The sequence below is a fragment of the Choloepus didactylus genome, chromosome 16 (assembly GCF_015220235.1).
Source record: "Choloepus didactylus isolate mChoDid1 chromosome 16, mChoDid1.pri, whole genome shotgun sequence".
Classification (NCBI taxonomy): Eukaryota; Metazoa; Chordata; class Mammalia; order Pilosa; family Megalonychidae; genus Choloepus; species Choloepus didactylus.
In genome coordinates, this window is record NC_051322.1 from 22,689,242 (window position 1) to 22,711,882 (window position 22,641).

The 22,641-nt window shown below is 42.7% G+C and overlaps 2 protein-coding genes across 2 annotated transcripts in view; both read left to right on the forward strand.

Moving 5' to 3' along the window:
- ATP8B1 (ATPase phospholipid transporting 8B1) overlaps positions 1 to 22,641 on the forward strand; it is a 133,650-nt gene that overhangs the window by 57,496 nt on the left and 53,513 nt on the right. Inside the window, exon 2 of the mRNA XM_037806022.1 lies at positions 6,060 to 6,262. Coding sequence (XP_037661950.1) covers positions 6,082 to 6,262 — 181 coding nt within the window. The 5' untranslated portion in view covers positions 6,060 to 6,081. The remainder of the gene's footprint in view (positions 1 to 6,059; positions 6,263 to 22,641) is intronic.
- On the forward strand, positions 2,216 to 2,638 carry LOC119511551 (spindle and kinetochore-associated protein 2-like). Its single transcript, XM_037806023.1, has one exon. The coding sequence runs from the start codon at positions 2,216 to 2,218 to the stop codon at positions 2,606 to 2,608; it is 393 nt and encodes a 130-aa protein (XP_037661951.1). The 3' UTR covers positions 2,609 to 2,638.

Consider the following 22,641-nt stretch of genomic DNA (forward strand, 5'->3'; position numbering starts at 1 on the left):
CTTCCTTAGGTGGCCTTGGCTTAAATGCTCTCAAATTGTTGGAAGCATCCAGTCCTTTGAGAAGCACGTTTGTTGTCACCTCTGTTACGATGATGTCTAAATAAGATTTCCCTGAGGATCGATTGCTGGGATGAGGATGTGGGTGTATTTGATTTGAATTAAGTCCATTTTTTATTATTTTTCAGGAAGATTACTTTTTTCCCAATATAAAAACATGCTGATTTGATAAAATCATAATATTCATTGTGACACTGAAATCAAACTAGGCTTCATTTTTGGAAGTACACAGAGTGCATTTTAAGCAGTGATCTATTTACACCTCAATTTGAAACCTACACATAGCAGCTAAACAATGATTTAATTAGTCTATAGATCAAAGCTAATTAAGGATGTTAATTAAGTTAAAATGAATGTGTGATTACAAATTGTAGTGGGTACTAGGAAGGAAACAGGAGGGTAAGAGGCCAGGTGGTAACAGGAAGAAGAGGGCAAAAACTGCTCAAAGCCCTCAGTGGAATGGGACATTGAAGTTGAGACCTTAAGGATGAGAAGGATGGAGTTGGAGGGCATTGCGGGCGGTAGTGACAGCCTGTGCAAAGGCCCCGAGGCAGGAAAGGGTATGCTTGCTTAAGGCACAGAAAGCAGGCCCATGGGACTGAGGAGTTGAGGCTGAGAAGGAGATTGTAGGTGTGCAGAACATGGTCGAGTTTCAATTTAATTTAAAGTATGGTGGGAAACTATAAGCAAGTCTAAGCAGGAGAATGACATGACTGGTATGGAAAGTTATGGAAAGACCAGTTAGATAGAGGTCTCTTACAATATTTCAGGGGAGATGCTGGTGGTCTGCGTTAGGTGGTGGCTTGGAGATGGAGAGAAGAGTGTGGATTGGAAGTGGGTGTTCAGCAGAGAAATGCCTGCACCTGCCATGGTTGCTGGCTGTCACTGATCGCTGCTTGTCTGTATCCCTTGGGAACCTGGGAGTCTTTAAGTGGCTCTGCGCCGCATGACTAGTGCAGTCGTCTGCATGTATAGATGCTTAGTGGAGTTGAGTAAATGCCTAAGTGTCTGCCATGTGCTGGCATGGTGGTCCCTTTATAAGAAACATAAAGTTTCCAGTTCCATGCTGTATATGTTGCCTGCATTTAATGATCACGGTTTACGCTTGGAAAGCTTCCTTAGAGCTTCCTTAAAGCTTCCCTAGAGCTCAGATAAATGATTTCTTCCCAGTTTTTCTTTGGTTGTCCTAAAATGACAGAGCTAAACTCTTCCTGTGTGTGCCTGTATTACTTCCAGCTGTCTGCTTCTGCTTTCAAGCTCGGCGTGTGTGGTGGATGCTTGGGTTGGTGATGCAACACCTTGCTTACTTTGGATCACATACATGCAGGTGGTGGAATTGGCTCCTTTTTGTTTGCTTCCTCCCTCAGCCTCAAAGGACTGGATATTGTTTTAACATGAGACATAAGCATCTAGACACTAGGAAGTTTGGGAAGCGATGATGGTGAAATGATTGCTTATAAAATGTTTCTTTATGGGGCTTTTGGCCTTTTTGATCTATTATTTGCCCCCATAACAGAGAGACTTGGTCCTCATTCTGCCACTTGCCAGTTGCCACTCAGTCTCCTTGTCTGTAAAAGGAGATAATAAGACCTACCCCATAAGGTTGTCCTGCCTGGCACATAGTAGGTGACCGATAAATGGTAATTCCTTCCTTTTTGGTTTTGAAAGATTTCTGGTGAAATTTTTGCCTTTAAGAGTTTGGGAATTTTAAAAAGAAATATTAGCTAAAAACATAGGCGCCACTATATTGCAAAACCACAAATAAGTCTGATTAAACACACGTAAAATCCCAAGAAATACTAATTTAGAAACTCACAGAGCATCTGGAAAGAGGGAAAGTGCTTACTCTGCAACTGCAAGAAGAAGTGTACATGTCCACTGGTCATTTGTGTTTGCACTAAAAAAGGAATAGAGGTGAATAGAAGAATACTCGGAGAGCAAAGGGTTTTAAGGCTGAATGTGGCTGTGCTGAAGTACATTCCCTCTATTATTTTAAAGGAGATAGTAGTTTAATATTTTACTTCACAATGAGGGGCAGATACATTTTAGAAGTAATTTTTGGAGATGGAAAAAGCTAGAGGAATGGCTCTCTATGTGTCCTCCATTTCTTATTGTAAATACCATTTTTCTAATTATAAAAATAATAGCCAGATTCAACATGGAGTTGGAGGTTGATAAGCTGGAACTGATGTCCCAGAAAGCTGACTCTAATCTGGGTTACATTCAATACAGGCTGGATTCTGAAATCAAGACTGACCATCCTGATTCAGTAGACAAGAAAAATTCAATTACTCTCTTAAAGGAATTGTCAGCAATAAAGTTTCAATATCAGACTTGGCCTGCACGCTTTAAACCAGTTGCTGTTGAGCAGAAAAAGACTAAGAGCTGCATTTGTGCTACTTTAAATAAGACTATGACCATGATACAAGAAATACAAAAGCAAACAAACCTGGAGCTCTCACCACCAACTGAAGAAGAGAAAAATGCAGCAGAACAATTAAAATCTCATACCAGACTTGTGAAGAAATGTACTTGCAAAAAGGGACTCTAATGGAGAAGATATCAGTTGCAGAGAGATTTAGAAAGCTTGTTGTTAGCACTTTCTGACTAGCAGGCAGGGAGTGCTGGTGAGGGGGAAGAGGGGTTGTCTTGGGTAATTGGATAATATGCCTTTCACAAAAGAGAGCAGACATTATGAATAAAGTTCAGACAAAAGGGTGGAACAGGAATAAAGGGATTTTAAAAAAATACTTTTCCACTTAGTTTTGTAATTTCAGGCAAGGAAATCCCTAATACTGTTTTGCATATTTCACAAAAATAGGTTGATAACCATACACTGTACTGTAACCGTAACTTAATTTTTTTCATTTTAAATATATTTTGGATATTTTCATGTCACACATCTGCTATTCTTTTAGTTGGGGTGAAAGTCACATAATTATTTTATAGTGAACAACTCAGTGCCACAATTCTTATTAACAGCTGCCTAGTAAGCCTTGTATAGATGTGCCATAATTTTTACCACTTCCTTGTTGATAGCCATTGAAGCTCTTTAATAGACAAGTTAGGACTTGGTTTGGGGGGAGGAGGAGTGTGAGTCTGCCCAGCCCTCCTTCCTTCAGGGATGCTGGTGGACTGCTAGATCACAGGCTCTCCAGCACCAGCTATCGGTGCATAACCTCAGCTTGGCATCTTGTCAGGTAACTTCTTTTTGCTTAGGTTAGCCAGAATCTGATTTTGTGCTCGCAACCAATGGCCCCTAATTAATGATACAGGTTTTCTAATTTTTATAAACTATCGTAATACATCATTAAACATTTTTGGGTTCTTGTGCAAATATATATGACCATAGTATTTGTGCAGAACTCCATTTTAATATTTATGAATTAATACGTTTTGTCTTGTCACTTACTATATCCTGGATTCCTTAAGAGCAAAATCACTTCTCATGACTCTTTGAATCCCAAGCACAGTACTGTGTTCCATAAGAAATTTTTAGTGAAATAGTTTTTCTGTCTCAGATTAATCTTCCTAAATTACATCTTTGTTCATGGCACTCACCTAGGTAAATAAAATTGTTGTTGCCCACTACTTATAAGAAAGTCCAAATGCCTGGACCAGAAAATCTAAATCAAGGCCTTTGTACATGTACACTCTAGATTGGGTTAAGCATAATAAATATATGCCTGCAACAAACCAGACAGGAAAAAAAATAATAGCTAACAGTAATAATGGCTAACCTTTACTGAGTGCTTACTATATGCCATATACTGAGTTGGGTACTTTACATGCATAATCTTATTTAAAATAATATGTTAGTTGAAATTTTGGAAAAAATAAAGCATGTGTGTGTGAATAGTTGAGGCAATTCTGTGCACTGTCCCCTAGTATGAAAATGCCATGACTTATTTAAGCAACTGTCAATTGTTGGACATCCAGATTACTTCTAGTCTTTACTGTTTACTGGACAAAAGTCCTCCTATAGATATTTGAAAATTTCCTAGGTGCCTACTTTTGGTTATGAATTTTAAGTTAGTTGTCCAAGATGCTAGATTTGGGACAAAACAGGCAGTCTTTTAAATAATTGCTCTCAGGGGAACTTACACTCAAACTGAAATATGTAGCAAACTTTAACACCAAAGTATAGCATAGAAGATTTCTGTTTGAAAAGCAATGGTTCCAGCTGCAAAATTTTAGTAATTATTATGCAAGTCATTGAACCTCTTGGAATTTTGACTTCTCTCTATGGACTGGAAATAAACAATACTTTCCTTATAGTGATGTGGGAAATTACAACGAGCCAAGGTATATAAAGCATTTAGCACAGGGCCTGGTAATGCAGTAACGCTAAATAAATGTCAGCTGCTGTTATTAACAATACCAGGTACCTGTCGGTGTTATGCTTATGTAAATATTGCTGTCAGTATGTCTGTCCTCAAATAACCAGAGGAATTTGTGTAAATATTATCCTAATATAAATAGAACTAAGGTTGTACTTGTCATGTGTGTAGAGCCACTTTATACAGTGGTAAACACACAAACACAAATTCTAGATATCGAGCCAGGGCGGTGGTGGTCAGGAAAATAGATAAACTCGGGAATCTCCCAGGTGGTCATTAGTAAAATTTGAGGAAGTAAGGTTGTATTTAAAATGTGTAACAGAGTAAAAGGTTCGGAATATGAGCGTTACCAGAAAGCAGATCTCTTAGGGCAGTGGTTTTCAAACCTTGCCAGTGATCCACAGAAGGAAATCCTATTCCATTAAGAGAACCCAGATGGCAAATAAATGTGTGGATGTGGCAGTTTTGTAAAACTGTTTCATCAATGGTACTCTTGCTATGTGTACTGTACTCTGAAATTTTATAGTCTGATTCATTTTCTTTTCTTTTTTAACAACTTTATGGAGATGTAATTCATATACCATACAATTCACATGGTATTGTAATGAGATGTACAATTTGAAATGTACAATTCAATGGATTTTAACATACGTACACTCATGCGCAACTATCACTAGAGTTAATTTTAGAACATTTTCTCACTTTGAGAAGAAACCCTGTACCCTTTAGCTCTCACTCCCCTCTCTCCCCATGTACACCCTCCCTCCTACACCCCACCATTCCCCTAGCCCCAGGCAACCCCTACTACTCTCCATCTCTACAGCTTTGCCTATTCTGGACTTTCATATGAACAGAATCATATGGTATATGGTCTTTGGTGACCAACTTCTTTCAGTCAGCATAATGATTTCAAGGTTCATCCATGTTGTCATGTGTATCAGAAAATCATTCCTTTTAATGGCTGAATAATAGTCCATTGCATGGATATACCACATTGTGTTTATCCATTCATCTGTTGGTGATCACCGGTTGTTTCCACCTTTTGGCTATTGTGAATAACACTGCCATGAACACTGGTGGATATGTATCAGCTCAAATCTCTGTTTTTAACTCTTTGGGGCATATACCTAGCAGTAGAATTGCCAGCTCATATGGTAATTCTATGTTTAACTTTCTGAGGAGCCACCAAACTGCTTTCCACAGAGGCTGCACCATTTTACATTCTCACCAGCACTGTATGAAGGTTCCAATTTCTCTGCATCCTTGCCAGTACTTGTTGTTATTTGGCTTTTTTTATTCTAGCCATCTCACTGGGTTTCATTTGCTTTCAATGTTGGTTGTGACCATTAAATTGATTTCACTGAGTAGTGACTCACAATTTGAAATACTGACTTAAAGTTTATATGCCCTTCTTTAAAAAAGGGTGGTGTTGGGGGGATAATTTACATATATATATAATCTCCCCTAGGTCTCACTCAAGCATATAACCAATAATGAATGATGTTGGTCTTGCTAATTGGAACTTTTAGGTCATTATTTGGAAATACTTGCATGTTAGTAAGATCATGTTCTGTCAAAGGGGCATTGTAACAGAATGCAGGGTTTAGCCTAAAACTGGGCAAGGGTGATGATTCTCTCTGGGTTCCCTTTCTCTTAAACCAGGTAGTTCCAGTTTGCCAGCAGAATGAATACAGAAAGAGACTCAGAAACTACATTCGAGGAGGACTCCCAACCTAATGATGAAGTGGTTCCCTACAGTGATGATGAAACCGAAGATGAACTTGAAGATCACGGGCCTGCGGCTGAACCGGAACAGAACAGAATCAACAGAGAAGCTGAGGAAAACCGCGAGCCATTCAGAAAAGGTAAGTGCAGTGAGGAGTGACGGGCACCAGTAGGGGGTGACGGGGTACTGCACTTCTTTCCGACCCTCCCGTGGGTACCGGCATCACGTGCAGAGGCTGTTAGGTCCATTTTACAGCCAGGAGGACGTTTTCTTCTAGAAAAGGATGGTTGATCAGCTAGGAGAAGTGCAAATCGTTCTCGGTATGACTGGGCTGACAGGCTGCATCTGAGATTAAGATCTATGGAGAAAACAAAAGGTCTTGGTTAGTGTATATGTTTTAAAAATGGAGTAATACGTGGAAAAAATTTGTGTATTTCTTCTCCCAGGGACTAAAAGAGTGTTTGTATCAACAGAAGAGTCTTTGGATGCTAATTATTTGCATTGTTAAACTGTTGGTTTGAGTTCTATAAATAAACACGTACACATATATATTAACTAATTTGGAGGCATTGCTAAGAAATTATACCTGTGTGTGTATGTGTGGATGCACGTGTCTACAAGCAGTATAACAAGAGTAATGTAATGGATAAGCTCTCATTTGTGCCCAAATAAATGTATTTTAACAAATCGACCAATTGTAGATGCCACTTTTCTTTCTCTCTTCTCTTTAACCACCAGAAGCTTGGGGTGCAGTGAGTGAGGGCCCCTTCCCAGAGCTACCCTACATCTCAGATGAACGGGCCCATCGGGGAGCCATGTTGGGCCTGGGCCTGTCAGCGACCTTTTGTGTCTGTAGGGCACAGGCATACTTTTCTGTTTGCTCCATTTGTTCCTTCTAGTGCTCACTGCCCCCTTAGAGAGTCACCGTACCTGGTGTTCAGGCATCTGTGACTGTGAAATGGTCTTGGCTGTCTAGCAGAAATTTTTTCGTGGGTCTCTTCTTGCCATGAGGCTCCTGTCAGACAGCAACCTGTGCTACCTGCCCAGAAGCAGGGCTGCTTCAGGGGCAGGGTCTGGACCAGGGACCAGCAACTATTTTCTATAAAGGGGCAGATGGATAGTCAGTGTGTCAGGCTTTGTGAGCTGTACGTCCCTGTCGCATGGTCACCTCCGCCCACGTGGTGTGAAGGTGGTCAGAGATGAGGCGTCACTTAGGATTAAATCACAGGATGCAGCTGGCCTTTAGGATGTACTTTCTACCTGTGGCTTCTCCGTTTCATTTTCTACTGGTTCTCCAACCTTGGCAAACAAGGCTGGCCTTCTCTTTTAGCTCTTCTGCTCAGTGAGGGAGCTGGGCCTTTTCTATTTCCACCCCAGATTTGTTTCAGGTTGTGAGTTGAAAATGTTTCCTCCATGGCCCCTCAAATTCCAGCTGAAAAACTTTAATTCCTCATTCACAGAAAATACCATGGTGTTTTTCTGTTTCCTGCCTCTCCACTCCCTCAGTCACAGTGACCTCTGTTTTCACCTGGTTTCCCCAAAGCCTCCCTCCCCGTCCTTCTGCCCTTCCAGGTCTAGAAGCCTCTGTTTCTCCCATGTCACTCCCTGCTGCGGGGAAGCTGTTTTCCAGTAGTTGGCAATCTGTGAAATCTCATCTGTGTAACGATTCTCCCTGCTCAGGCCGGGCCACTCCTCAGCCCCTCTGCTTGGGGAGGTTCTCAGAGGGAGGGAGAGCTCTCGCCCATGCTGGCCCCATCCCACTGTTGTACCCAAACCCAAAGGCCACGGATCCGTGCACATGGTCCACCTTCATGCTTGTCCTCCAGCCTTGCATCCCAAACCTTTAGACTTATCAGACCTTACTGTAGGTTTCTGGTTGTAACTTTAAACTACTGAGTACTCAGTTTAAGTGCCTTATGTTTCAAAGCAGAAGGTGCTAAAATTGCAATAGTTGAGCTGCATTGAAAAGGAAAGCACTCCCAGTCTGAAAGGGAAGGTGGCCTCTGTCCTGACAGGTCGGGGCTGGATATTGGTAGAATGGGGATAAAGCTGAAGTCGCCGGACAAGTTAGCAAGAGAGTTCTAGTTGATTGCCCAAATCGTGAATAACATGTTTCTTCCTCATTCCTTCCCCCCACTGCACTTCTAAGTTTCGGATCATAATCTTGGAATCTCTGGCAGGTTGGCAGGAGAATTGGCTCAGGGGTTTGAGGGTGAACTTTGCCGCGGATGCCACACTATCAGATCTGTGGCCCGGGATGCCGGGAAGGGACTGGGCTTGGGCACCCGCAGAAATGTCGGAGAGGGAGGGTGACCTCTCACCTCTTGTTTTCCAGCTCTGCCTGCATGTTCTGATGGTCAGGTTGTATTCTTTGTAGATTTCTACCCTCATAAGACAGGCATCGATGGAGCTCGGACTTCCATCTTGCCTCTTTATGGTCTTTCCAGGGCTGCCTTATATTCCTAGGAATCTGCTTGTTTTTATTTCTCAAAACCTCCGTCAAATGACTAGCACCTCCATTTGCCCTTCCTAAGCACCCATCTCCAGGCTGCCCTGCACCTCCCCACCCAAAGCGCCCCTCCACTCCCCTCCTCCCCATGCCTCCTTTCCTCTCTGTTTCCTTTTTCATACTGCCTCTGGGGCATCTTCCTGATTAAGGCCAGTGTCCCCCTAGCTCCTCTTCTTTTCATCATCACTTGCCTTTCTTGACATTTTACATCAAGGATAATTTTCTTCAGAGAATTCAGTTCTCTAGAACCCGGGACGTGCTTCGTTGCTGTGAAGTACCGGAAGGTTGGGGGGCACCAGGAACCAGAGCAGAGCCTGAAAGTGCCCCCGCCGCATTCATGTCTTCAACGGTGTCATCTTAGTGCAGAAAGTTGATTTCTTTTAAAAAAAGAAAATGCAGCAGCAAACTGAGCTTTAGTGTTAAACAAGTCTTTTGAGGGACCCATTATAAGTGCTTTTCCACCAAAGGCCCTTTATTTTGTGCTGGGAGAACCAAGAACAAGTGTAAACGTGCTGCTGGAATGTGCCATTGAGGAACAGATAAGCGCACAGATTTCACGGAAGTCAACTTACCCTTAATTTACCTTGAGAAAGGATTGACAAAAATGAGTGGGCCTGTTTTCCGTGCTATTGGATGAACTCTCCTGATTCCCGATGGACCCTCTAGCACAGGATTTCCCAGAGTGTGTGCTGGGGACATTAGTTCTGCAAGACGCTCCAGGAGGGAAACATTCTGTGACCCCTTGAGACCACAAAACTCAAAATTCTTTATCCGCATCTTGGAGCTTAAGGCTGCCCATTAGCATAAAAGGATCCAAGAAGTTTGGGCTTTAAAGAAACCAGTTAAACTTTGTGCAGCCAGAGGTTCCTAGAATTCTTTGACTATGGAGTCCTGTGTTTTAAACTTATCATCCCATGATCCTGCATCTGTAGGACAGCTCCTGGGGCGACGCTGTGCCCGCCAGGAACCAGCTTGGAGATTAAGTCTTTGGGAAGAAATAAGTGTGCTGGGACATTTCTCTTGGTTTGTGCACATTGCCTCTATCTGCTGAGGCTCTGGATGGAAGGAGAAAATGGTCTCCTGCCTCCTATACAGCACTGCTCTGTTAACTCTCTAGTATCCCAGCTCTGGCTCTGCTAAAAATGCTCTCACAACTTCCCTACCCTAATGCAAATTCTTACCTGAATCCTTCTTTCTCCTTCAGGCTGGAGGCTAAGTTTTTGGGAGGCAGCTTCTGTACAATCAGATCCTCCCGTTGCACTGGGTTCCTCCTCTCCGGCCTGGCATGGGTCCTTGCACCCTGCAGATAACACTGTCTTATTACTAAGCCCTGTGGGGTTTTTATCAGCCATCCTCCATGCTGGCCTCCTTGGCAGGGGACACTCTCTAGGGCTCCTGTTTCTCCTTCCTGCTGGCCCCTCTTCTTCCTTCTGCCCATTAAATGCAGGACTGCACTTTTCGGCTCCTGCTCTGTCTCTCTCTACAGTCGTGCCTTTGACAAGCTCTCCTCCGCCGTCTGCCAGTTCACAAATCACCTCTCTGAGTGTGACTGAGAGGCACTGTGTGGTGGGAAAGAGGGAAGACTCCGGAGTCAGACTGTGTGGGGCTGAGTCCCGCTTCCCACTTTCTAGCTGTGTGACCTTGAGGAGGGACATCTCCCTGTGCCTCAGTTTCCCCATCTGTAAAATGAGAACAATATCAGCCCCTACTTTGTGGGATGGTTGTGAAGATTAAATCAGGAAATAAATATAAAGGACTTAGAACAGTTTGGGGCAGGCAGTAAGGACTCAATAAATACTAGCCGTTAGTTTCCACCTCTCACCCTATAGTCTTGACTGCCCCCCCCATCAAAACTGCCAGTTTTCCACTAATGTCTTTCACATCAAACCCAAAGAGTCTAAACCTCACCCTATCGTCTCCTCTCCCTTCTTCCCATCATCAAATCTTCTTCCTTACTTCTCGACTTCATTTGATGCATGCTGATTCTCCCAGTCCCTCAGGCTGAAGCTGCAAGGTGGTTCTTTTTAACAGATCCTTCCATCCCTAAATCTAAGTACAGTGAAAGGAGGATGGATAACAGTTAATTTTCCCAGCAATTGGTTTGCTCACATGTTGAGGAAATTTTTGGTGACTTGGTTTCGTCCCTGCCTCTGCCAACTTACAAGGCTTTCCCTTTGACGCTGTGCACTGCCTTCTCTTCTTGTGCAGCCCTGTTGTCCTCCGGGCACTAGCCCCACCCTCCTGCCTTCCTGGACCCCAGCGGCTCTCAGACAAAACGTTAGACTGGGTCTTGGGTAGTTCAGCACGCCAGCATGGGGTCAGGGCAAGAGTCTCTCCAAGTACAGCAAGTAGAAGGCTCCATGTGTGGGAAAGTCCTCCCATGCACGTATGAAACAAGGGACAAAGCTAAAGTTTACAAAAAAGAAGCATCACTCATTCAGTGACTTGGTGTTTTGATGGACTGGCAGTCTGAGTGCTGTGACAAAGGAATCTGCCCTGGACAGGGTGCAGGGAAGGCTTCCTTGTGACAAAGGCACGCCTGGGCTGCCAGCTGAGGGAGGAGGAGGAGTAATGAGGGGAAGAGAGAGGAAGGAGGGTTCAGGTCAAGAGCCCCACAGAGACTCAGTGGCAGGAGGGAAGAGGCAAGCTAGTAGAATGGGGAGGAATTGAAATTAAGCCCAGGGGAATGAGATGCTATGAGAAGAGAAAGGATTAGCTGTGTTCTGTTCACCTCCTTTTGAGTACAAATCACAGTGTCATTTAAAAAGAGAGTAACTCATATATTGTGGCTCTTCTGGCTTACCTCTAAGTGCAAGGACCCTGGGGTCCGGGCTGTCTAATGGCAAGCTTGCTCTGGTGCACCCAGCCCTGTGCCTGGCATGTGGTGGCCGCTCAGTGGGCATCCCTGGGTGAGTCCAGGAGTCCTGTGATGCACGTATGAATAGGCCTCCCTGGTCAAGGAAGACATCCTGCACTGAGCCCTAACCAAGCACAAGAGGTAGATCGACCTCAGCAGACTCAGGAGAAAGGCAGTCTCGCAGAGGCAGCAGCGAGGTCTGGGGCTCAAAGGAGCTGAGGGTACAGGGAACTGCGAGTAATGTTCGGGACCTGCTGTGCTAATGAGTTTGGGCATTATCCTGGAGACCTCAGGGAGCCATTAAAGCATGTTAGGCTGGAAATAACACAGCTAGGTATGCAGTAGCCTCGTTCCATAGCGGCCTTGCTATGGCCACATTTGTTCCTCTTAATTTATTCTTCATCATGGAAAAAGATTTCATTGCATGCCGAATCAGATTCCAGCTCCTTCCCTCTGGCTCCTGTCTCTCTCTCTCTCTCTCTCTCTCTCTCTCTCTCTCTCTCTCTCTCTCTCTCTCTCTCTCTCTCTCTCTCTCCTCCTTGGCATGCTCCAACCACACCATCCTGCTTTTGGCTCCTGGTTCATGCAACCCTTTCCCATCCCACCACTCCTGTTACCCTATCCGTCCCCTCCATCTGGAGCAGCCTGTTTCCTGTGGCTGGATCCTTCTAACAGGTCTCAGCTTGGGCAGCACTCCTTAGAGAAGGGTTCTCCCACCTCCCCTCACCCTGTTGTAGGGTCCAGGAGCCCTGCCACTGTGGCATTTGTGAGTATGTCCTTGAATGGGCATTTCACTGATAAAGGCTCCCCCACTAGGCTGCTGGCTTCCTGAGAATTAGGACCACGTCTATCCCACGTGTAACACATACTAGGTACTCAATATAATATTTGTTGGATACATGATTTCTTTTAGAAATCTCACTTTGGCAGCAGCAGGGAGAAGGAAGTGGAAAGAGTCCAAATAAGAAATGGTGAGGTCATAAACTAAGCTGGCAAGGATGGAGAGAAGGGGACAGATCATCATAAAAATTAAGGATTTGATAACCACAGTCCCATTAGATGTGAGGACCGATGGGAAAAAGAAGCATCAGGAATGGTTTCCAGCTTGGGCGGCTCAGAGGATATTCCAGTTATCTATTGCTGCATTAAGCACACACACACACACACACACACACACACACACACACACTCCAAACTCATTGGCATAGGATATCCATTTCATGATGCTCACAGATTCTGTGAGTCAGGACTTCAGAAGGGACAGCAGGGATGGCTTGCCTCTGCTCCATAATGTCTGGGGCCTTAGTTATGACAACTTGAACAGCTAAGGTGGTTTGAATGGAGGGGCCTGAAATCATCCAGAAGCTTCTTCACCCCCCATCTGGTGTGTGAGCTGGATGACTCAGAGGCTCACCTGGGACTTTCAATTGAAGCACCTCCGTGTGGCTTGGGCTCCTCACAGCTCCAAGTGGAGCTCCCTAAAAGGGACACCTGGAGAAGCAGTGTTCTAAGACATCAGAGTAGATGCTGCTTGGCCTTTTCTGACCTGGTTGTGGAAGTCAAGGAGCATTTCTTCTGTTACATTCTGCTGGTTACAGGTGAGTCACTAAGGCCATCCCAGATTCAAGGGAAGGGAAATTAGATGCCACTTATTGATGAGGGAGTAGCAACGCCGCAATGCAGAGGAGGCTATGGGATGGGAGATACTGTTGCAGCCCCCTTTGGAGAATGCAGTTGGTCTCGGTGGATAACGGGACCGTTTATGAGATGGGTATTGGAGCGGGGAGAGACTCTTGAAGGTCAAGGGGAGGATTGTTGTTTGGAGCCTGATGAGTTTGGGATACCTGTGGAATATCTCCTTTGAGGCTATCTGTCAATTAGAGGAACAAGGTGAAGTGTCAAGAAATGTCCAAGAATGACTGCCGCCTTGTCTCTGGGAAGTGACATAGATTTAAATTCATAACCAATATCCAACACTGGGCTTTAGTTTCCAGACTTCAATCCTTAGGGAGAGCAGTTGATTGTATTTGGGTTTTGCTGCACCCATATAAGTGACATATTCTTAAGGAGAGGGTGAGTTTAGGCAATGGCCTTAGCAAAGGAGGCTTTTTAATCAATACAACCTATCTGCTCTCCTCTTCCCCCATAAGCACGCATGCATGTACTTACACACACACACACACACACACACGCACACACACACACACACACTCACACACACATAACCATCCCTTAGCCCCTGGGCTTCCTGATGTATAGACTTGCCCAATTTGGATACCTTCTTGTGCTGTGAGTTTAACAAAGAAGTGCAATTATCGTATATGGAATAATTCTGATTCTATAACTTTGGAATTGGAGACAATTCAGTGAGTTCAACATCATTTATCTTTGTTTAAATAAAAAAAGACAAATATTACTGCAACCGAGGTTGTGCATGGGATATAAAGCTACTTACAGAGCAGTTTCTGGGCATCTTGGAATCCCGTGCATGTGAATAGCTGGTGGACTTGTCACTCACATCTATCTGTTCATTCGAGAAAGCCCCTGAAAACTTTTCTCCTTGCCTAGTTTGGGTAGCTCTCCATACTTGAAAATGTAATTATGCCAAGAGGAGTGGGAGCTTCCTCTGTTTGTCCTGATGCGAATGGGTGATACCCTCCCTTATCCATCCTCCTCGCCCAGGTAGGAGGATCTGCTCATCCCGCCTCCTCGGCACCCTCCTCCCATCGGTCATGCCCTCTCCTGGCTATTTCACCCTGTTCCGTAAACCTGAGTTTCTTATGCAGGTCAGAGGTGTGGGCTGCGTTTCTCCATTGCTCTCTCTGCTGCTCTACCTTTGCCTCGGGGCCAATGGCCTCCTCCACCTTCCCGACTGAAACTGCCCCTGCTCAGGGCACCAGAGTGAGGCTCTGACCCCCAGAGTGACATCTCTGGCCCTTACCCCTCTAGGCACATCCACTCTTGCTCTATTGCTCACACCCTCCTCTCTCCACGATCACAGCCTTCCTGGTTTCTCCCGGAGCCTCTTGGACTCTTTCATGGTTCCTCCTCCTCCAGCCACTAATTTCTGTGCCTGCTCTGGGCTCACTGTTCTTCCTCCACACCCACTCCCTAGGGTCCATCTTCCCCCACTGGTTTCAACTAACATCTGTTTGCTGAGTGCTTTCAAATCTGCACCCCCAACCTCAACTTCAACCTTGCATTCCAGATTTGTTTTTACAACTCCCTGGGTGGGAAAGATGGACTTCCCACCCAGATGTCTATAGGCCACCTCTGTTCAGCAAGTCCGAAATGCATTGTTCCCCAACTAAACTTGCCTTTCTGGTATTCTTTGGCTCATCTGCTGTACCTCTGTCCATCTAGTCAGCCAAGCTAGCATCCCGGGGTCACTTTTTTCCCCATTTTTTTTCTCACTTTCCCTTGCCCCTCCTTTCAGTCAGCCTGCCCTACATAGTGTTTGGCGCTGTCTTCTCTCCATTTCTAAAGCCTCCGTTCTGGGGCAGGCTCTCACCAACTCTCCCCTTAATGGCTGCAGTGGTCTCCTGCCTTTGCACCTGCCCCCTCAGATGTCCCCCCCCCCCCCACTGCTGTGAGCGTGAGCCACGTGAAGCACAAATCCGGCCGTGCCACCCCCTCTGAAGTCCCGTGCAGGCTCTCCCCTGCTGCTGGTGCGGCCGCCGGGCTCCCACGATCTACCCTGCTCTCTGCCCCTCTCCTGTCCTCCCCGAGAGCCACTTCACCGTCCCGCAATGACCAGCTACTTACGCTGGAACCCAGGCCGGGCTGTTTCCTGTCTTTGTGTCCTTGCTGCTGCCTGGAATTGTGTCGTGTTTGCCTGGAGTGCCCTTTCACTTTCTCCTCGCCTTTTACGGGCATAATTTCGAAGATTCAGCTCAGGGGGCACTTCCTCCCAAAAAGTGTTCCCTGACAGCGTGGCTAGATTCGTGGCCCCTCCTTAGAAGTCCTGCACTGCCAGGTCCTTATCTATATCATCTCATTTGGTCATCGTCTTGGACTTAGGTATTTAGTTATCTCTCTCTCCCTTACCCCTCGCTAGATAGTGAGCTCGTTCAGGACAGGGATTGTGCTCGACCCATAGATGGTTTCCTTTTGGAAAAGTGCCCTAGTTCTACCTATTCCAAATCAGTTGTTCTCCAACTCAGCCTGCATCAGAATCACCTGGGGGCTTGTGAAATAATGGTCCCCGGGGCCCCACCCCAGGGTTTCTGATGCGGCAGTTCTGGGCAGGGCCTGAGAACTGGCATTTCTAACAGCTTCCTGGGGAACTCTCAGGCTGATGCTACTGATTTGGAAACCTCAGGCTGAGAATCACAGCTCCAAATCCTATCACTAGGGCATCTGAGCTGCATTTCCTCTGTCTGCATAGCTTGGATACTGAGTGTGGCTGGAGGTCAAGTCTAATCTAAGAAAACCAGGACCCATGACTTGAGTAGGATGCGCTTCCTCACTTTCCTGTGCAGGGTAAATATTGATTTGTGAAATCTCACCTCCTCTTCTATCCCTTATGGCCTATTGGCTCAGCAGCCACCTGTTCTGGGACCCAGGTTAGAGGGGAAGGACCTGGCCACAGACTTTCCTGGCTCAGCCGGAGGAGTAGTGGGAGCAAGTGCAGACGGGGTGCACTTCTCCTCTTGTCCCCTCAAACCCACACACACTTGACTCCCACCCAGGCCACGTGCAGCCACAGTCCTTGAAGAGAACTGGGCTCGGTCACTGCTTTCATTCATTCATTCAACAAAGAGTACATTCCATCACCTGTGCTGCATCCTTACTGCCATCCTCAGCATTCTGGGCTATTTGCCTTCTATCACTACCCTTCTTTTTGGCTTATCCTTGCCTCCTTTTTTATTTACTTTTTTTCCTACATTTAAAAATACTGAAAAGTGCATGGAACACAAGTATATAGCTTATCAGAGAACTGTAAAATGAACACATGTGCAACTACCACCCAGGTCGAGCCCCAGCACATTGGCAGCACCCCAGAACCACACCCCACGCCCCTCCATCGTCACTGACTCTCTCTGCCTCCTTCCCTCGGAGGTACCTCTAGCCTCACTTTTATAGTAATAACTCCCTTGATTTCCTCTATAGTTTTATACCTAAACATATCCCTAAAGACTGTCATTTAGTTTTGCGTGATGTTGAACTTTGAGTGCACTTGTGTGTATGTATCTGGCTTCATTCAGAGTTAATTGAAAGATTTATCCATATTTTTGAGCATAAGCATGATTCCTTTCCATGTCTACATAAATTTCCATCTTTTCCTGTATCCTCCACTCTTGTTTATCCTCACCCACCATCATCCTATTGCCTTCAAATAATATAAAAAGATAAAATGCAATGGGATAGCAGCCGTTAAGAAAATTAAGCAATTTGCATATTTGCTTTATATGTAAACCTGTGAAGGGAAGGAATTGAATCATAAACAATTTTTTTTAAAAAGGAAATATATGCAAGTTTATAAAAGGGTTATAAATGGGTATACAGATTATAAAAAGGTATACAATGAAATTCACAATTGCCAAAAGTCGGAAACAATCCAAGTGTCCATCAACAGATGAATGGATAAACAAAATGTGGTATATACATATGATGGAATATTATTCAGCAGTAAGAAGAGATGAAGTTCTGAAGCACATGACAACATGGATGAACCTTGAGGGCATTATGTTAAGTGAAATAAGTCAGCCACAAAAGGATAAATATTATATGATCTCACTAATATGAACTAATTATAATGTGTAAACTCATAGACATAAAATATAGACTATAGATTATCAGGATATAGAATGGGGCTAAAGAATGGGGAGCAGTTGCTTAATATGTGCAGAATGATTTACTAGACCGAACTTAAATGTTTGGGAATAGATAGAGGTGACTGTAGCACGTTATTGTGAGAATAATTAATAGTGCTGAATGGTGTGCAAATGTGGTGAAAAGGGGAAGTTTAGAGTCATGTATGTCACCAGGAGGAAAGTTGGAGGTTAAAGCATGGGAATGTACAACACAGTGAATCTTGTGGTGGACGACGTCCATGATTAACTGTACAAATTATAAAAATGTTCTTTCAAGAACTAGAACAAATGGACAACACTATTACAAGGAGTTAACAATATAGGGGTATATGGGGAAAAGGTACCTATTGAAAACTATGGGCTATAGTTAACAGTAATATTTTAATATTCTTTCATCAACAGTAGTAAATATACAACACCAATACTATGGGTCAGTAATGGGGGGAAGGGGGATGGCAGGATTTGGGTTTTCTTTTTATTTTTGTTTCTTTTCTGGAGTAATGAAAATGTTCTAAAATTGATCACGGTGATGTATGCACAACTACATAATGATACTCTGAGCCATTGATTGTACTCTTCAGATGGTTTCAATAAAACTGCATAAATTAAAAAAGAAAGGATATACAGTGAGAATGAAGTCTCCCTCCCTACCTCACCTGTCCCTCAGTTGTGCAGTTTCCTTTCCCAAAAAGTAACTGCTGTTACCAGTTTCTTACATGTCCTTCCAGAAATACACACACACTTGACTATGCCAAGAATATTTATAAGTATATACTCTTATATGCCCATAGATATAAATACAAACACATGTGTGCACACGTGTCCATGCATACATTCCTACTGTTTATTTCACATAGCTTTAAAGCTTGGCGTAGTAGACATGCTTCTGCTTTTGTCACTTAGTGTAATTTGGAGACCTTCCCTATCGGTACACATAAAGCTGGCTCATTATTTTTTGCTGACTGCACAGGCTTTCATTGCATGGATGTCTAACCAGCCACTCATGGTGGGTATTTAGGTTCTTTCTAATCTTTCTAACAAACAGGGTTGCATTGAGTGCCCTGAAGTTGGTCATTCCTCCCATGCATGAATGCAGGTATGGGGGATAAATTTCTAGATGCAGGATTGCTCAGTCAGTGAGCATGTGTGTTAAATTTTTATAGATATGGCCAAACTGTTCTCCACACAGGATACATAAGGGGGCCTGTTGCTCCACACCCATTAATCTATTTCTATATAATGGATAAAAATTGGTATCTTGCTGGAGTTCTGAACTGCATTTCTCTTCTTAGGAAGTTGACTATCATGTCACGTAGTTGAGGGTCATTTGAACTTCCTTTTGTGTGAGCTATCTACTCAAGTCCTTTCCACAGTCTCTCTTCAGTTGTTTGTTTTTTCTTTCTGATATTAAACTTTCGACTACTCTGCTGGTTTGCTGCACCCTCTAATAACCAATGCACCTTTTTGGTTATTGTGTGTCTAGAACCAGGGATCAAGAAACAAAAAAAGTAAAAGGAGGAAGGCTAAGCTTCCTCCCATTGATTATTATTTTTTTTTTCCAGGTATAAGAGTTTTTTTTTGTTTTGTTTTGTTTTTTTATCTTCATTTTATTGAGATATATTCACATACCACGCAGTCATACAAAACAAATCGTACTTTCGATTGTTTACAGTTCCATTACATAGCGGTACATTCATCACCCAAATCAATCCCTGACACCTTCATTAGCACACACACAAAAATAACAAGAATAATAATTAGAGTGAAAAAGAGCAATTGAAGTAAAAAAGAACACTGGGTACCTTTGTCTGTTTGTTTCCTTCCCCTATTTTTCTACTCATCCATCCATAAACTAGACAAAGTGGAGTGTGGTCCTTATGGCTTTCCCAATCCCATTGTCACCCCTCATAAGCTACATTTTTATACAACTGTCTTCGAGATTCATGGGTTCTGGGTTGTCCATTGATTATTTTTGTCGACTTTTTCCAGATGGCAGTGATCAAAGGGCTTGATGACTGTGGAAATATTCTGAAAATCATTTAGAAATACTTGCATGGTTTCACGGCAAGCACTTGCAGCAGGCTCTGGGAATGACTTTGAGCCACAGCTGACTGATGGAAAATGGTGTCTGGACACGTGTACTGATGGTTTTGCTGGGCGCAGCCACTGTCAGTTGTTATGTCAAGCATTTGACTGAAGGGCCATATAGTGTACGTGCATTTTTTTGCTGATAAGTTTATTTTTTTCTTCTCTTTTCTTTGTCAATATTTCCATTCCAAAAATGGGCAAGATTCCTACTTTTCTGTAAATTAGCCTGACGGTCCAAGTGTCTAGTAAAATTCTCTGTTCCAAGTAAATGTTTGATCAAAAAAGTAAATACTCCCAGTGCTACTCACTGCCTTTCCCAAAGGCACGTATGTGCGTCAGCAGGCATTTCTCAAACCGTGTTCATCGGTGTTCTGTGACTGAAAAAAACAGAGGGTCTGTGGTCACGCTAATTTTGAAGAGGCTGCATTAAACAAATACATTACTGCAGGACTTCTCAGGGGGGTCTGTTGAAGGTCCAGCAGAGGGATGCAGTGTGCTGCCTTTCACAAATATGTCTGACCACACCGCCCTGCCCTGCCCCCCAGCTTTTTTAAAGGTTCCTCATTGAAATACTGGTCAAGCAATTAGCTTAAAATTCAGAGTGGAAACAGGAGACATCAATTTGTCTGCCCTCTGGTTTGTCTGAATTAGGCCAAACAGGAACGATAACTGGAAATAGGGTTATTGATTACCTGACTGCAATAATTCTGAAATTAACTGAAAGCACTCCTGTGTTAAGTTGCAAGTGAAGATGTACGTTTACTTTCTCCAGGCTCCCCAAGGTGTTATCAAAAATACAAAATTGAGAGATCAGTGTCATTTCTGGTAGATCCTTCACTGCTTCTACTTGAGGTCAGACACCACCCTCTGTGGGAGGCCGCCAAACCTGAATGGGCTGGGTTTGGGGCACCCAGCAGAGCTGAGCCATGGCCTCCAATTGCACGGGAGGCAGATGAAGATACAATATCCACCAGCCTAAAACATCTTTCTTTGGGGACTGTGATCTTTCAGGCTCGCGGTTTGGTTCTGATGATGTGTTATTCTAGGGCTTTAAAAGAGGAGGGACCTCGTTATCTATCTTCTACTGCAGTGGTTATTGGGTTATTGCTGAGCTTTTGAAGATAATGACCTGCATTTTACTAATCTACAAAGACAGCAAATGCAGTCTAAGAGCACTGAATTGAGTAATACATCATGAATTCTTCATAAACCCATGAAAACACTTAAACTTGCTGTTTCTTTGGGAGTATATTTGGATTAATGGTTGTATACCTTTAGGATGCAAAGTTGGTATCAAAGAAGGGATTTTTTTCAGGGATCTAACCGACCAACTTGGAGAGTATCTGTTCGTCAGGCAGTGGGAGGGCTTGGAATTAGCTGCTGTTATTTTAACATTTTAAAAGGATTTGCAACTTCTTTGTCCATAATTATCAACACTGATATCCTGTTTTTGGCTACAAGATTTTGTGCCAACCAATGTCTTTTTTCTTGGAACCATCCTTGTCATAATAGCTACTTTCCTATGTGGTTATGAGCCTAAACTTGCAGGAAATCCCATTAAAGCACAGCAGTATACTATCTTAAACTGGTTTTTCAAGACAGTGCCCTAGAAATCTCAACATTAATCCTGCACAGAGAACTTCTGCAGGTTCTGTGAAGATATTATCATGCTGAATCTGATTATATTGTTCAAATGGTTTGAAATTATAAAAATTTTAGGAAAAAACGTGTGTGTATATATATATATAAAATACCTATTGCACCTAGAAATCAAAATTTGAAAGTTTTTCCAGGGGTTAGAAGACTTTAATTAGAGGAAATTTCAAATCTGTGTTTAAAAGATTTTACCTTTTTGATTGCCCTGGAAGTGTCCTATGCACTCTTTCCAAGAGCACACAAATGTCACATATCAATTTTTGCAAATCAGATCTATTTAATTTTCTTACTCTTCTTGTACAGATACATGAAATCACACAGAATATTCAAAGTTTGAAAATTGTAATTACATATAAAGCTGTGATGAAATAGAGGTATGATTTGAAAAAACATTTTCAGGTAGCTGAGATTTTTATATTTAAACAAAAGATTACTAAACAAAGGATTGCTGAATGTTACTTGTTAAACTATATAAAAAATTGGTAAAGTAGCATTCTGGTTCGATTTATCAGAGAATAAAATTCATATTTACATTCAATGTAGAGAGATACAACACATCTATTTCTTTGTTTACATTTTAAGACCCTCTAGTGCTTCAAGCCACTGAAAGCAACCCAGTTGTTCTTTTCTAGATAGGAGCCAGTGACTTTTACACTAATGGAGTTTTGTCCTTAATCTCCTAATTGTATTTTTTTCTGTAAATCAGATAAATCCTTAATATCACATTGAATTAAATTTGTATATTTGTTAATTTCCATTAAAGTTTTAAAATATAGTTTAAAGGACTAAATGGTCATTTAATGATTTAAAATAAAATTATTTTTGTTCTAAAAATAAAAAGTGAATATTGGGCTCATTGATGTCTAAAAACTGCCTAAAAACTTCTAAAAACTTTTACTACCTTTTGAGCATGGTGTTTTTAGATTGCAACAAACTCAGACTTATATCTTATCACCTGCTTCTATTTCCATGTAAAATCTAAAACCTACAAGTGCATAGAATTCATGACTAAATATAGAGATTTACGTTCAGTCACATCAAAATACTGCTTGGTTGCTTATGTATTAATTCAGTGTAAATTCACAATTATTGGTTAATTCAGGGTTTAGTCTGCTCCACATTTTAACACTTCAAAACCTGAGATAAGTAAATTATTGAATATTATACATGCTAGTTGAAGTGATAAATAATACATTTTCAGGTGTCCAAAATAACAGTTTTCAGGATTCCTAACAAAGTTGTGAGAAAGGACAAAGTGTTCTAAAGTATATTTTCAAAGTAAATTTCTATTAGATAGGCATAATTTAAAATTTGCTTTTCTAATAGGTTTGAAAATGTTTGTTTTTGAAGATTGGTAGTTCATAATTTTTAATTCATGAAGAAATACCTATATTTGGGAAGGTAGACCTGTGACCTGGGTCATGTCATATATGCAGATGATACCATTTTCTTATAGGTATGGTGTGTTTTAGTGGCCTATTTGACCTCCAAAGGCTTTATTGTATCAATCTTTTATAATGATTAATCCTTGATTCTTTAAATTATTATGCTTTTTGCAAGTTTATCTCCCAACTATTTGTTCTTTGTGAAAA

Excerpts from the sequence above, each read along its gene's own strand:
- LOC119511551 (XM_037806023.1), top strand. The coding sequence starts at position 2,216 with ATGGAGTTGGAGGTTGATAAGCTGGAACTGATGTCCCAGAAAGCTGAC.